The sequence below is a fragment of the Chiloscyllium punctatum genome, chromosome 32, assembly GCF_047496795.1.
Source record: "Chiloscyllium punctatum isolate Juve2018m chromosome 32, sChiPun1.3, whole genome shotgun sequence".
NCBI classification, from domain to species: Eukaryota; Metazoa; Chordata; class Chondrichthyes; order Orectolobiformes; family Hemiscylliidae; genus Chiloscyllium; species Chiloscyllium punctatum.
In genome coordinates, this window is record NC_092770.1 from 50,910,785 (window position 1) to 50,927,885 (window position 17,101).

General features: G+C 38.8%; 1 protein-coding gene across 2 annotated transcripts in view; it reads left to right on the top strand.

The window, feature by feature from the left end:
- Positions 1 to 16,886, top strand: part of kiaa0930 — a 107,037-nt gene extending 90,151 nt beyond the window's left edge. For both annotated transcript variants that reach the window (XM_072552343.1, XM_072552344.1), the window contains 3 exons: positions 3,256 to 3,430; positions 7,520 to 7,675; positions 10,939 to 16,886. In XM_072552343.1, coding sequence (XP_072408444.1) covers positions 3,256 to 3,430; positions 7,520 to 7,675; positions 10,939 to 10,979 — 372 coding nt within the window. In that variant the 3' untranslated portion in view covers positions 10,980 to 16,886. The remainder of the gene's footprint in view (positions 1 to 3,255; positions 3,431 to 7,519; positions 7,676 to 10,938) is intronic.
- Positions 16,887 to 17,101: the final 215 nt, after the last annotated feature.

The following is a 17,101-nucleotide window of genomic DNA, read 5'->3' on the forward strand; positions in this document are numbered from 1 at the left end:
AAATGTAGTATTTCTCTGTGATGGTTGGATATTCTCCCTGCCTGTGAGGCCTTGTTGTCCTGCTGCCCTTGTAACATGCCTCTCTTTTGCAACCATGCCATATAAATTGGATGCACTCTATTGTCCTTTTGAGGTGGTTTTGGACTTTTCTTCATAGAATCTGGGTCTTTCTGGTTTCTGCTTCTAACAGGAGTTGAATAGCTTTATCCAAGTGTAAATCTCCCTTGAGCTATAGGAAATCTCACGATTTCATCAAGAGTACCAACAATAATTCTGTCTCCTGTGAATTCAAATTTCAAAACTCCCCATTCCGTTTTTCCCCTAATCGACAGAAATTAAGTCCAGCTTCTAGGGGAATCTACTGCTAAATATTTCTTCATGATTTTTGTGTTAATAAATTGAAGAAATTATCAGAAGTTATTTTCTTCAATGGTGCCTGTACTGTGGTGTTTTGTGTATTAATGGCATTGTTCATAAACAGACTTGGTAAATACACTACTGTATGGACTTGCTCAGCTTAGTCTGTTTAGATTTGAGGCAATGCAATATCTTGCAAACAAATGCCTCCACGAAGTTCAATCTTGCTTGCTGTGGTTCTTTGCTTGTGAATCTGCTAGGGATCTGTTATATCTTTTTCCAGTTCTTCTGAACATTACTGATTAATCTTATTACTGTAATGTTATTTAAATGTATTATTTCTATACTTCAAAATCTGGTGTTTTTAAAGATTGTATTCACCAGTGCTCTTATAAATTAGATGACTCTAGGATTTAATAAATTCTGTGCAATATTTTCTTTGTCAGCTAGTTTTTAATCTGTATTGCTGTTATACTTTAGCAAATTCTTCCATAATGCTTTGAGTTACATTTAAGTGATGTTCTGAAGTTATTTATTGATTTCAAGTTTTTAAAATTGGTTTCTTTGTAATATTTAACTCTGTACAGCTTACTGGATTTTCCTGGCCTTTTCTTGATCGAATCGGTGGGTACCCACAGTTCTAGTATTTTCAGTTTTCTGCAGCTAAGGTGCAGTTACCCACTTCCTCCTGAGAAAGCATCCATTTTAACTGCATTATCGTGGTCTAAAACACCACGCAATCTTCTACAAACATCTCTAAGTAAAATTCCCAAGCTACAAGTTTTAAATCTTCCTGACAAATTTGTGGCTTAATTACTGAATCCTGATCCTTTTTTTAAATTATTACTTTTTTCCTGACTTTTCTTCTGCAAAATTCTTTCTCTAAATTTCTTGAAATCTGCTTACTTTGTTTGGATAGGTTCTGAAGCCTATGCCTATGTTTGCTTTCTGGAACTTGCATTGCCAATGCCCATTATAGAGTGAAATATTAGTGGTGAAATGCTCGTTGTGACAGATGAGAAGTCTCTCTTGCGTACTCCCTTACCTTTTCTTTTCTGGTTTTTAAATCATTTTTCATTAAAGTTATTTCCTTGAGAATCTCTAACTTTTATCTTTGGGAATCTTCTGCTGCTTCTTACAGAATCTCACTTAACCTAACATATTCTCTAAATGTGGCTGGCTTCTCTGTCTCTCTCTTTCTCACCCAAACTCCTCCTCTGCTGTTTCCTACCAGTTTCTGAGCTTTTGAGTGTTGAACTTTCCTTTATGCTGCTGCTATCTCTTTCTCTTGATCACTTTTCAGGAATATTTACAGGCCTCGAGTGGGAGAGAAAGACTGAGCAGCAAATCTTCAGGGTAATCTGATGTACAAAGCCAATAGAGTAGTATTTGGGCAGTTTAATGTGCAAGTATTCATTGGGATAATGTTAGAGTGAAGAGGAAGAGCGGAAAAGCATTAAACAAAAACCAAAAATTGTGGATGCTGGAATTCCAAAACAAAACATAAAATAGTGGAGAAACTCAGCTAGTCTGGCAGCACGAGTGGAGAGAGAAACCGTTAAATGTTTCCAGTTAATTGACCCTTTTCAGAACTTCTGAACAGTGGAAAAGTATGCCTTGGAGAACTTTATTGATCATGCTTCCTCATTCCACTTCGAAAGGCTGGCATTGCTGGTTTTGAGCATAAGGTGGAGTATGTGTCTACTGGAAAATGCTTTTGAATGACTCTCGTAACATAAGGGTTAGATTCATAATGAGAAAAGCAAGGAATGATTTTAAGTAGAATTCCCAAATGGGAAGCGAAGTATCCTCAATAAGCTGAGAAAGGATCTCGCCCAAGGTTAACAGGAAAATCTGTGATAGAACACATGACTTTCTTTTTAAGGAGATGGTTCAGATCCAGGCTGGGTACATTCTAACAAAGGTGAAAAAGTGAACTAACCAGATTTTCTTGGATGGCAAGAGAGATTGAGGCCCGGTTTCAAATGGGAAATATAAAATTAAATATTAGGCACAAAAGGCAACGATGTTGAATAGTTGTAAAATTCCAAAATGAATGATTTTGCATCACTTTAAATTGCACTCTCCAGCTCTTCAGAAATGAAGTAAATTTACTGTTTTACGAGTTTAATTGTGTAATTTTAATCATATCTAGCATTAGTAAAATTGTAATGATTAAGAATAGACCATCATAGCTCAGTGCAGGTGGTATCTCTCACGCGTCGAGTGAAAAGGTCTCATTCCCAAACAGGCGAGTGGGGCATGGTTTAATGTCTCCAAGAGAGAGCTCCATTGATAAGCGAGTGCTCTCAGAATACTGCATTGAAAGTCAGCACAGATGTGTATTCCGAGAGTGGAGTTTGAATTCTCAACCTTCTGATTCTGTGGCAAGTGTGCTCTCATTTGAAGTCAGCTTATATGAGATGGAGTAGTATTTTGAAAGATGTTAATTGTTTCCATGTTAGTATTTTTTTTAGAACCACCTGAAATTACCTTGAAGCAAATACCTTTGCCCATAGTGGGGCAGTTTCCTGCAACAAATATTCGCCCTATTTCTATGGTGAAGGTGCAACAGCTTTGCCTCAATAGCTTCCTGCGATAAGGCATGTCATAACCCAGCTAGTCCCTGTATGAAGACATTTAATCTCTCTCTCTCCTGACTATCCCAGTGACCATTTTTAAGTTGGTTGCTTCTCATCACCAATGCTTGACCATCATAAATAGTCTTCTATTAAACTTGCTCAGCCTTTTGATCCACTGGAATTAGTGCTAGTTAATGACATTGTCTCCCTCATATGCTTTCTCACTTCCATTTATTGAAGATTACAATCTAATATCAGACATGTTTGGATAATACTGCTGGAACTTACATCTTTTGTTTTTTGGGTTCGACTTTAGGTAACCTCCTTCAGCACGCCACCAACTCCAGAACGCAACAATCGCCCGTCCTTTTTCTCTCCTTCCTTGCGTAGAAAGACCCCCAAAAATCGGATAGCAGAAATGAAAAAGTCTCATTCAGCCAATGACAGTGAGGAATTCTTCAGGCATGGCTCAGACAATGCAGACTCTGAAGGTGCATCTCCAGCTTCTTCTTGTACCGTTCCTTTTAGCTGCTTGTGTTTCCTTTTACAATGATGTGTTTTATTGCAAATTGACCTTTTTTTGTTTTACCCTGGGTAGGGAACTTCAGTGTCCATCACTAAGAGTGGTTCAATGGTACCACTGCTGGCTAAATGCTTTTTTTTTTTGCTAGACTGCACTTTGCTCAAATGGTGAGAGCTAACAAGAGGGAAGATCCTACCTGAATTCATCCTCACCCAATCCAACAGTCACAGACGCCTCTATCCATGATATACAAGTAGGAATGATTTGTGCTCAGTCCTTGTGGAGATGAAGTCCTGTCCTCTCAATGAGGACATATTCCTTGTGTTGTGTGGCAATGTAAGTGTGTCAACTAGAATATACTCCAGTCTAGATTAGATTCCCTACAGTGTGAAAACAGGCCCTTCAGCCCAATCGGTCCATACCGACTCTCCAAAGAGTAATCCACCCAGTCCAATTTCCCTCTGACTAATGTAACCTAACATTATGAGGCAATTTAGCATGACCAATCCACCTGACCTGCACATCTTTGGACTGAGAGAGGAAACCGGAGCACCCGGGGGAAACCCACGCAGACACTGGGAGAATGTGCAAACTCCAAACACAGTTACCTGAGGCCAAAATCGAACCTGGGACTGCTGTGAGGCAGCAGTGCTAACCACTAAGCCACCGTGCCGCCATCTAGCATCTCAAAACTAGGCATCCATGAGGTACTGATGGCCAGCAGCAGAATTGCATATGACTATCCCCTGTGACTTCGGGAGCTGGCACATCACCCACCCTCTCACCCCCAAATCTGTCATTGCCATCAAGCCAGGGGATCAACCCTGTTTCATTGAGGAGTGTCGAAGAATATGTCCAACAGTAGCCATACCCAAAAATTAGGCTACAAACATGCAAAATAATGGAAGCAGCATGGGATAGACAGAATACGGTGGGTTATTTAAACAACTGATCGGAGAAGGTGGTTTCAAGGTTATCCTCATTCTCGATGGTAGGGGAGCCACTTGAAAATGGTTGAAGCTTTTGCGATCACCTTCAGTCCGAAAGAACATATGTGATTAATCTTACTTCATTCCTCAGATTCTCAGAGTCACAGATGCAAATCTTCAGCAAATATGGTTCGCACCACATGCCATCAAGAAACTGCTGAATTTAATACTCCAAAGGCTGTGGGCCCTGATAAATCCCATTGCAGATCTGACATCATGTTCCTAGCCAAGCTGTTTTGGTTCAGCAAAACCACTGGCATGCAGTTGACAACGTAGAAAATTAGCTGAAAATGTGTTGCTGGAAAGGCGCAGCAGGTCAGGCAGCATCCAAGGAGCAGGAGAATCGACGTTTCGGGCATCAGCCCTTCAGGAATGAGGAGAGTGTGCCAAGCAGGCTAAGATAAAAGGTAGGGAGGAGGGACTTGGAGGGAGGGACATTGGAAATGTGATAGGTGGAAGGAGGTTTAGGTGAGGGTGATAGGCCAGAGTGGAGGTGGGGGCGGAGAGATCAGGACCCAGGTATGTTTGGCCTAAAAATGGTAGGAAACTTTTGACCTGGCCAATGACCACCACTTCACTCTGCTCCCTCATTAAAATGAGGGAAAGTGTTGGTGATGGTGCCATCAAGTGACACTCACTTGGCAATAAGCTGCTCACCAATGTTTGGTTTGGGTTCTGTCAGGGTCACTTGGCTCCAGAGCACATTCCACGTTTGGTTTTTGAGGTGACCAGTAGCTGAATTCAAGAGGTGAAAGCATTCTTCCTTGATATCAAGGCAGCATTTAATCAAGTGGGACATTAGGGAGCTTGAATAAAACTGGAGTTGATGGAAACAGAAGAATTCTCTCCACTGGCTGGAGCCTGCCATCTCCCTTTTGTGCGAACTGTAGGGTTATTGAGGGACAATCATCTGAGCCGTCAAACTTTTGCAAGAGTTCCACCGGCCTGGACCCAACTACCTTCAGTTGCTCCATCAATGATCTCCTTTCATCAGGATGTCAGAGTTCTAAGGATATTTGCCATTGTTTGCAGCATTTGGTCCTATTTGTAACACCTTCAGATACTGAAGCAGTCTGTGTACATCTGCAGCAAGACCTGGACAACATTCACGTTGAGCTGACAAATAACATTTGTGTGTCCATCCCCAAAAGGACAGAAACAATCCACAGCATACTATGCTCATTTGCAACCCCTTAGCAGAAGCGTCCACATTCAATGTCATTATCATCCTGAACCTCCACCATCTGCAAGGCACAAATCATCAGGATTGAGATGGAATACTCTCCAATTGCTGTAACGAAGCTCAACATCTTCCAGGTCCAAGCAGCCTGCTTGGCACCCAGCCCCCTAGCCCTACTGCCTTGACTATTCACTGCTTCTATAAAAGGTGCTGGAGCAATTCTCCAAACCTCCTCTGACTGGACCTTCCAAACCTGTGTTCTCCACAATTTAGCATTTCTCAGTGTGACCTCATTTTTGTGCTTCAACCTTTGAGTGGGGAAGGTTTAATGCTGACCTTGCCACTAATGTCATCTTACCACTGTTTGTTTGTGTTGAAATCCCTCCAATTAGATGTTTGCCCTTTCCATCTGTTCTGAAATGCTCTTGACAAGTTTCAGACAGATTTCTGTCAATGTAGGCCATCTTTCCCCTTTCTTTATTGAGCTGCAACACTCAATACAGCTGTTCAGACAAAAGTCACTATTTTACAGGGGAGGGTGGGGAGGTGGTGGGGACTGCCCTTCATTATATTCCTAGGTATCCATTCAAAGACATATACTTGGCGAACTGCTGAGGTTTATGTCCTTGGCTCCCTCCTTGTCCTCATTGTCCTCATTTACAGATTGTTCATTGTGAAATCATTCATAGCCATGGAATTGGCCTGTCTGTTTATATTTATTCAAATATTACCATCTAATTCTATTTTCCCATATTCCCCTATTGACATTCTCACTGTTCTGGATCTTACATGTGGTAAACTCTACCAGCTTTAAGTTGGGAGATTCAAAATCACAGCTTTCAACTTGCAGCACAATTTTCATTCCCTCATCATCCCCTCCATTCCTTCTGGGGCTGTGACCTTGGATTGAATAATGCCACTTGCAACTTTTTGGAGCTGTGTTTGATTCAGGACCGAGCTTCTGAATTTATGTCCTTTGCATCACAACGTTGCTACATGACATCTTCCATCTCGGTCACCAGCTCAACTGATTCTTTGCTGAAACTCTCATTCATGTCATTGTCACTGTAAATTCATTAACCCAATGATTTTCAGATCCAAGGCCCCTGAGCCTCCCTTTAACCTTGTCTTGTGCTCTTGTAGCTTTTCATACAAAATGTTGCCTCTGTCTTATTTTTAGTATTATAATCAGCAAATTCACTGACTGGCATTAACTTCAAGTGTCGCAGTCTCTCTATAAAACTCATGCTCACCTCAGTTTTACATATTCCTCCCACCCCTGCAGCTTTTCATTCATCAATCTAAAGCCTGTTACACACTCTCTCTGCAAACAGTGCCTTAAACTATCTGGTCTCATATTTTGGAGTCTCCAGTTCTCCTTTTTAAAGACCCTCTTGAAAATATGCATCATTAATAAGCATGTGCCCAACCCTCTCAATTTCTCCTCATCTGGCTCAGTACATGTTTTCCTAATAAATTTGTGAAGGACCTTGAGATGTTTTTCTGTTAGATATTACATTCGTGCAAGTCCTTGGTAACATTGGTTTCCAAGACGACACTAAGCTTAATTCCTCAAATCAACTGCAATTTGTCAATGTTTTCGAAGAACCATTTCATAAGGCTGCTCGCAAAAGGTGCCTTGTAATAATGGAATACCATTATCAGCTTTCTCTTATCCGAGGCCAGGGAAAAACTCATTCCCCAAAGGCACTGAATGCCGTTGCTATGGTTACTCGGAAACCTTTGTTCAAAATTGTTGGATTTCGTTGTGTTTTTCTGTATTCTTTCCTTTCTATCTTATTTAGAAATAGAATCTGCTACAATGAATGATTTCATTTTAAAAAAAGAAATAAATGGATGAACCTTTCCTTTTTCTGTATCTTTGCAGACATGCATGGTGTGTCCAACCTTCGATCTCGCTCATTGTCTGGGACTGGACGGTCCTTGGTTGGATCTTGGCTAAAGCTGAATCGAACTGAAGTAAATTTTCTACTCTATGCACATCTCACCTACGTTACTTTACCAATGCATCGCATCACAACAGGTAAATTCTGTCAGAAGTTCCCTGAAGTTTGCTCCACTGGGGCCAGTGAAAAGTGAAATGTGTTGATAATTCTATATGAATAGTTTATTGCTAAGGATATTGCAAGGAAAAGGGAAGCGTGGCACTCCTTCCTCATGCTCTTGTAAATTTAAGTGTACTTGATGTGATTAATCAAAATAATGCCTAAGTTCCCTTTCCCAAACACATTCAGTGGTGTATTAGGCCATCGTAAGTCATCCCTTTTAAGGCAGATATGAGGTTTGTTTTCTCAAGGTGGTGATTCTGTGGGTTCTTTACCACAAGGGCTTTCGAGGCTGGATCATTAAATATCTTCAAGTCTGAGATAGACAGTGTTTTTAATCCGTGAGGGGTTCACTGGTTATAGAAAAAATACAGGGAAGTGAAGTTGAGGATTGTCAGATCTGCCGTGATTGGTGGACTAGACTCGATGAGCCAAATGGCCGCCTTTTTAGTCCGATGTGTTATTCTTAAAAATACCTTGCCTGGCTGAGGTCTTAAGCATATGGACGTACAAATACGAACCTGGGCTCGTTTTAAAAAAAACAGTTACTGTTGTAGCTGGTCTGCAAGGAACAAAGCTGCTTGCAGCATCTTGACTTAAACACCTGTGCAATAAAAATATTCTTCTAATTTGAATCCTGTTATGTTCAATATATTAACTCATCCTTTTCTCTTATTTAAAAACACTGATGTCTATCAATAAGATCTCTAAATTGTTCATTTTTCAAATCTGATCTAAAATTACTCCTCATTATTCTTCATTTTAAAATGTTTTCATTAGATATTCTTTTATGGGAGTAGTTGTTGCTATTGCCCTTGAGAAGGTGAGCTGCAACCTTGAACTGCTGCAGTCCATGTGTTGTAGATAATGCTGTTACAATCTACTGAGTATCCCCAACATCTCGCTGTTTTATGGTTTTATTTCCAAGGTTTTCAGTTCATTTGATTTTTGACTTTCTGTATGTATTTGTACATTTACAATATACCAATGATCACACAGGTGGGTTAGCTAAAGGAAACTAGTCATAGTATTGTTTGACAAGGTCTCCCATGGCAAATTAAGAAGTGCATGGGATCCAAGGCAATTTAGCAAATTGGCTGCAACATTGGCTTAGTGGTAGGAAGCAAAGGGTGATGGTTGAAGGGCGATTTTATTACTGGAAGCTTATGTCCACTGGCATACCATAGGGTTGTGTCTGATACCTTGCTGTTTGTAGCTAAGTTAATGATCTATACGTGAAATGTAGAGGTGTGATTAGTAAGTTCACAAGTAACATGAAAATTGGTGGTGTGGTAAGTAGCAAGGAGGAAAGCTTTAGACTACAGGACAAGATAGAAGGACTGGTCAGATGGGCTGAGCAGTGGCAAATAGAATTTAGCCTTAAAAAGTGAAAGGGGATGCGTTTTGGGAGGAGTAATGAGACAAGGAAATACGCTTTAGTAGGACTCTAGGCAGTACAGAGGATCAAAGGAACTTTGTCTATAGATGCTCGAAGGCAACAAGACAGACAAGGTAGGTAAGAAAGCATATGGGATACTTGCCCTTAATTAAGGCATTTCATACAAGAGCAGAGAGATTATGATGGAGCTGTATATAATGTTTGTTAGACCACAGCTGGAATATTGTGTGCAGTTATGATTGCTACACTTATAGGAAGGATATAATTGTACTAGAGAGGGTGCAGAAGAGATTAACCAGGATGTTGTTGTCTGGGCTGGAGTATTTTAGCTATGAAGAGAGACTAGACAGACTGCAGCTGTTTTTCTTTCTGAGCAGAAAAGGTTTAAGGCGAATCGACTAATAAAAATTGCTAAGAGGTGTAGGTAGGGAGAAAGATTTCCCTCCATAATTAGATTACTTAGTATGGAAACAGGCCCTTTGGCCCAACAAGTCCACCCTCTGAAGAGCAACCCACCCAGACCCATTCCCCAACATCTAACACTACGGGCAATTTAGCATGGCCAATTCACCTAACCTGCACATTTTTGGACTGTGGGAGGAAACCGGAGCACCCAGAGGAAACCCACGCAGACACTGGGAGAATGTGCAAACTCCACACAGACAGTTGACTGAGGCGGGAATTGAACCCAGGTCTCTGGTGCTGTGAAGCAGCAGTGCTAACCACTGTGCCACCCTAAATAATGGTGCCAATAATTGAAGTTTTACAGTAAGAAGGTTTAAGAGTTGCAGGCAGCCTGAGGAAGGAATGGGGTCTCTGATGGCTTGGGGTTTTAAATAAACATATTGGACTCTAACCCAGTATCATGTGATTTTTGACTTTGTGCACCCCAGTCCAGCACCGGCACTTCCACATCATTACAAAACAATGATAAATTGCAGTGGACTTAAGTCTAATGTGCCAATATTACATCGATTGTGTGAATGCAACAATATTAACCACCCAAATTCCTTCACAAATGAACTGGGGCAACAAATATTGGAATGGAGGAACGATTAGGAAGAATGGTCAAAAGTTTGTTAAAGATGCAATATTTTGAAGGAGGGATAAGTAAAGAGGCACAGTGGATTCTAAAGTGAGTCAAAAATGCTTTATCGTGAGCAACCAGATAATCAGCTTTTGTGATGCTGGTTGAGGGCCAAATGTTGATCAGGTCACCAGAATGAGCTTGTCTGCACTTCAGTATAGAGCTATGAAGTCTTTTATGCTTATCTCAGAGGGCAGATAGAGTCTCTGTTTAATGTTTCTATGGAAAGGTAGGACCTTCAGCTGTGCTCTGTTAGGCTTGCTTTTGTGCTCAACACTGAGCTGGTATTTGAAACCAGAATCTTGTAGAGAAAGGTCCTACTAATGTGAGGCTAACATGTGGTTTCCTCTGAACATGTTTCTTTTACATTTTTTTTAAGTTTTCTGCAGAGCCTTCACTTGTGATTTTTAAAAAAATAATCTTTTGCCAACACGTTGAATAAACACAGTTTCAAAGTAAAATGACTTGCATCAACTGACTGAATTGGAACAAGATTATGTGTTAAAAACAGTTGACCACCAACACCCTGTCAAGTGACCCAGAAATAGATTCTTGGATGAGCAATGTACAATTATCAGTATCCAAGTTTCCCTGTGCTTGATCCCTTCACTCTTAAGTAACGACAAAATTGTGACTACTTTGACCACCCATAGAACGTTAATTATTTTGAGATCTTATTCAGGTTTACATAATATTTGATTAAGCTTCTAAATGATTTTTTTATTCAAGAGTTCTGAATCTGTCTTTTCCTTCAGATATTCTAGAAATACGGCAGAAGCCAATCTTGATGACATAGCAGACAGCAGGCACTGCCTTATAAACTTGCAGCCAAGTGCCTAACTGCAACTGGATTCTTGGCGACACTACCACCTAGTGTTGGGATGGAAGGAAAGTTTGAGAATACCAGCCAATCAAAGTGCCTCCTTCACCTGCCCACAGGACATCACCAGTGTTCATTTTCCAATCACACCGCATTTGTGTTTTGATAGAGTCCAGTTAGGAGCTGCTGCTTCCTATGAAACCAATAAGGAATGCTTCATGAACAATGTCTCAATTACTTTGTACCTAACAAGAACAGTAAACACGAACAAAAGGTGGCAGGGGGTTGGGGTGGGGAGAGGGTTGGTGGGTGTCGGGAAATATTTGCTGAACTTTATATTGAGAAAAGACTTCAAGTTTAATCTTCAAAGAAGTTTGCGTAGTGTGGAGATAGCACAGTACAGTTTTCTTCCCATACCCTCTTCTTTGTCAAAGCAACATTTGATTTGCGCACTTAGATTCAGTAATGTAGAATAATTGCTCACTTTATAAAAATGAGGTAAAGGTTCAACAAGAGACAGGAATCAATGGGACCGTACAGTGTTATTACATTTAATGGATCTGTTCTAGTAATCAGTGAAACTTGCTGATGGGTGGGTGGGGAGGGTAGGAGGAAGATTGACCTTTTTTTTTCAAGACCCAAGTATGTTTAGAGTGAAACAAATGTTTGGGAAATGTCTTTGTGCTGCTTGTATTCTACAGGTATATATCAGGTTTTGAACATGTTTAAAAACTGTATCAATGAATGTCATTACAGAATCCCTTCTCTGAGAATATTGATTTTGCATGTGGTGAAATGGAACTTTTTCTGTAATCCACTAGCCTGGATGGTTGCCATAATGGGTCTACTATAGAGATGTGACTTAAGTGGCGCACTCTGCAAGCCTCTCGTGACCTTAGGTCATTCTCGCTGATAAGCTGATTTGTGCAATGAAGACTATTCTACCCTGAGAACCCAGCAGCATTGCAATCGGTTCTGTCAGCAGCCACCCATGGGGATGCATCTGGAAAATGCTTGAGTAAAAAATCTTGAGACAAACTGGACTATAAAAAATGAATATGAGTTATAGGAAAAAGAATATTTCCAACTAGAGAGTCTTTATTTTGTTTTTTGCCAGCTGAAGCATTTTGACACCCACCAAGTTTGACATTCTCATTTCTTATTCTTTTCTTGAACAAAATTGAATTGAAATGTTAGCCAAAAGCTTGTTGGAATAGGGTTGCTGCAGCTATTTGAATTGTTCATGAAACCTATGTGCCAAGTTTTTGTTTTTCATAATTCTATTCCTTCTATTCTGCAGGCAATATTTTGATGGCAAACTTTTACACTCATTTGCCCCTCTCCTCTTCAGGAGCCAGCTTGCCTTTGTTTTTAGTGTTAATTATATTTGCTGTTAGATTAAAAATGCTTGCGTGGCATATTTCTGCAGTGAACAGCTGGGATTGCCACCTTTTTAGTGTACCCAAATGCAGACCAAACACCGAATAGGGACAAGAATGTGAATGCAGTCGAGGTTTGAGTTGAACATTTTAATATGCTGTTGAGATTTTTTTTAAAAATCAAAATCCTTTGTTGTGGAGTTTAAATCGGTGACAAATATTTCCACATTGTGAAACATCGAAGTCCATGGAGGAAAATTTGACTTTAAGTTCAATTTCTTTCAAAAAGCCAGACATTTTCTGAATGCGCTGTTCCAAAAATGAACAGGTGGCAACTCTGTGCATAGTAAAATAGAAATTCTATTTTCTGTCTCTGTTGAAGCATCCAGATGTTCTGCTGGATCATTTGACATTTAGGCTGAAAGAACATAAGGTGATGTGGCAAAACCGTACTAATGCCAATCGGTGAGGGTGTATTTGGGATTCTAAAAGGGAACATTTGACATATATAAAAATAATCTCACCATTTCTCTACCAAAAGAAAACTAGATTGGATTTGTGATAATTTTTGATGTTGTATAGTATATTTTCACTTAGTTTGTTATAAAGTTTATTATTTTCTGTGAATAGCCTTTTTGTAAAGGAGCGAGTGTAGCATTCACCACTTGATTAAAGTGGCAATGGATATTAAATGGAACAAGAGGCCCAAGAAGCAATTGCTTTTAAGGGAAAAATAGCTACTGTTATGTACTGGCTGAATGCCAGCTTAACTGGTTCATTGTTTCAGTGCCATTTTCCTGGACACTGTTCTCTGAAATGTTGATTTTTATTTTTTTAAAAATAGCCTAACTTTCAGCCTGAGAACCATACTTCAGTTATCATGATGTGTGGCTGCTACATTTTTAATATTAGATGTTCGGTGACTCTCGAGGACAAGTCTGCTCTGATTTTTTTTTTTTGCTCCAATTTGAACAGTGCTTAAAATGTATTTACTGCTAATTGCTGGATACAGAATTCACTGTTGACTGAGACACCAAGTTTGTTTTATAGTGCAGCAGGGGATCTAATACTGATTTAAAACCATCCTTTTTAATATGGTGTTTTTTTTTCCTAGCAGTACAACACTAGATTCCTTTGTGTTTGGAAGACTGGTTCCCAACATTCTAAGTTCATATTTGTGCACTGCTATTGGGAATAATTATGTTTGGAGTCATGATAATTTAACAAAAAGCTAACAAATGTCATTTTGAATTTGAAAAATCTTACTGTGGTCAGAAACAAATCTATGTTTGAAACTTCTGTCTTTTGGCAGAAGGCAAAGTATTCACAGAAATAATTTTTAAAATTTAAAATTAGAAACGAATGTGAAAACTCAGCAACTGAGCGGCATCTGTGGAGATGCCAATAACAATTCATTGGTTATAAGAAAGTGACAGATGTTAAAAATTACCAAAATGTTCTCTTTTTTTTTTAATATAAAGGTTTTCCTGAACATTTGATTTAGCTACTATCCAGTTAAGCCCTTTGTAATTGTTGTTGATTGCTGAAATGTAGAAGTCTGACCCACTCCAATATGATTATGGAGGTGTTCAGCTATGAGTTCCTACACACTATCCCTGCTGCCTCTCTTTGCATACCTTAGAATTTTCCCATGGCCTTTCCGAAAGGCTGACATTTCTAATGTTATATTGATTTGGTAGGTTCCTTGCAGAAAATTAAACTATGACCTTCTCACTACAAGACAGTATAATGGAAACACTAGACAAAGGCCATCTCCAAAGTGTGGGAACAAATATGAATAGTTGAAGGAATGTTATGGATATTGCTTTTAGAAATGGTATCAATTCAATCAGTTAGAAACATTAAATACATCATACATGCTCATTATATGGTTTTGAGAAGTTCAATATATCTGGTTGGAGAATGAGAAATAATTCTTTAAAGTGAACTTTCTTTCATCTTATCATAGTTTCCTCTGTTCTTTATTTTTCTCTTATGTTTGTGTTCTCCACCATAACAATCCACCTTTTATTTCTATATAGATGAATCTGCAGGTTAATCTGTGATGCCATGTGATGATTGCAAAATGTAGGCTGTGATGAGTACATCCCATTTCTTTAGCAAAAAATGCCAGTGCAACAGTCAAGAGACCTTTTTAAGAAGGAAAAACCTGAAAGAGGTCTCTGGTGAAAAGTGACCTGAAATGTTTGATTCTTCTGTTTTATGTTCGGGCAGCCATGTCAAGTTCTGATTAAATGAAAAGTCATTACATTTTTCTCTAATTCAAAAACTCCAAAGTCAATACAGGAACATACTCTAAAGTTTCTGTAGGCAGTCTCTCTTTCTTCTTAGAAAGAGTGCACTATAAAGGGCACCATTTCTATAGCATCTTAGCAGATTTTATATCACTTTACCAATACTGAATAATTTTAACTATTTGCACAAAAGTTGGATGTTTCTTTTGTTTGTTCTTACTTTCAGATTGGAGATTCGCACCTCATCATTCTTAAGACAAAACATTTACCTGGTACATATTTGGGAGTGTTCTGCTAATTTTTTTTTAATACTTGCAATACTTCAACACTTGAGATAGGTGTGAAGTATTTTAAATGGTCACTTCATTAACTTATAGATGTGAGAAACAAAGCTCACTCACTTCAATAATTTCAGTCCGAGAGAAGATCTGAAGCAATCGGTATGTTTATTATATGCTTGCAAGCGTGGTGCCTGGAATAAGGCACCCAGAGTTTAGCAAGTACATATCTTATATAGGATTCACTACTCCAAACCCGGTGTCCATTACTATTGTTTATCTCTTGCCTTATCCGGTCTTGTGCATAACAAAGTACAACTTTTACTTGGCCATTTCACCACATCCTGCTGTGGTCCATTGTTAGGTATATCCTCCTTCACTACCATCTGTTTCCCTTACTTGTAACATTTCCTCCCATTCCTCATCCATATTGAGCCTTATGACCTTTTAATTAGGGTTTATTTTTGTATTTTTGCAGAAGTGGGAACCAAATGCTTGTAACTACTGTTTGTACAAGCATATCTAGCTTAACCTACATCCTCATAGCACCTTATCTATTTGTCTGTAACATCTACAATTGTTTGCAGGCATGTTTCATTCTTGTATGCACATTTTAGCTAATACAAAAACCATTATATATTTCCTCCACATAGTTTTCATTCTTGTTGACTCAGTTCTAGGTTGAAACAAGTATACACCGGTGTGAGTGCATTTACCTTGCATAAGTAATTATGATTGCAGAAGTAACACTACTTTACCTATATCCCACATAGCGATCTGTATCAGCTCAGAGCCCTAGTAGGGAATTGAATGGTCACTTTGATTGTTAAAAATATACATTCACTACTTTGTCAAATGCTGAGTTGCTTCCATAAACTATAGATGTTTCTTTCAGAATAAAAAGCAAAATGGCTGCAAAATCCATTCTAGGCAAAAGAGAAATTATAGCCAAAACACTCTTAACACTCTCTGTATGGAGTTGACAAAAATGCTGAGTCACTTGGTTTAAATGTTATTTTTCATTTTAAGTTTTTCACATTTATTTGCAATGAAGACTTTGCAGTATATCCGAAGTCGATCAAAACCAATGAGTGCTATTTGACGCCACAGGCGTTGTTAGTCAGAATGTGTTATTTAAGCCTGGAAGTGATAACCAAGTTGAACAAACTGCGACTTCTTCCAAAGACAGAATCTGCAAAGTAGAGATTTCCCAACTTAGGATGCACTGTGCTTTGTTTTGTTTGTATTCAGCTATGATGTATGAACTTAAATTATATTAACATTGCAATTATGTTTTCGATTAATTGGAGGATTCAATTAAAAGCATTGCACTTGCATCTTGTGAGCACGGGACAGAATCATCCTTTTAAATGGGCACTGTTACTGGCTCAAGTTTATCCTGAATGTTATTTAAAGCCTAGTTTTAAAAAAAACTTCTAATTTTTATACAGTATCATTGTTTATTTAGCGTCTCGTTATTTCATTGTTTTAGAGCTACTTCATTAAAATCTTACTGGTTTGACCAACTCTTGGAAGACAGGAAACCTTGTCATTGTTCAGTTATTTACGAAAGATGCAATGGATTTTTCTGTTTTTCCAAAGCTTTCCACAGAGGATTGTAAAAGAGAAAAATGTACGTAGGATATTTTCTGATAAATTGTAATCTGTGATTAAATTGTTCATTACTTAGTAATTCAGGTTACATTACACTACTTCATAGCAAGTGATATACAGAAATGGTCCTGAAATGTACTAAAAACATTGAAAAAGAATGGGGCAACTAAAGAATGATGGGGACCAGTGTATTGTGTATGAAAAATAGCTGTTTACAAAGATCATTAGGCGTTTGAGGCAAAATGCCATGATTTACCTCAAAAACCCTATGTTCCAAAAGTCAATGTATTCTGATAAATGAGATCTAAACCTGCTCTGCTGCGTCTATTTTAATTAAATGCCTATGTTTTAACTGTCTATTTATTTAAATCTAAATCAGCATGTGAAGGCTTTATAGAAAAGAAGCATTGAGTAAACAGGAAAAAATGATACAGCTTGTAAGGTTGGTGGTGGGATTCCACAGGGCTTGTTGCCATGGTAACATGCTGGCTTGGTTAGGCATATAGAGCAATGGCTTGCCTAGCAAAAAGGTCACCTGCCGCTTACAGCAGCAGATCCAAAGGGAGAATATT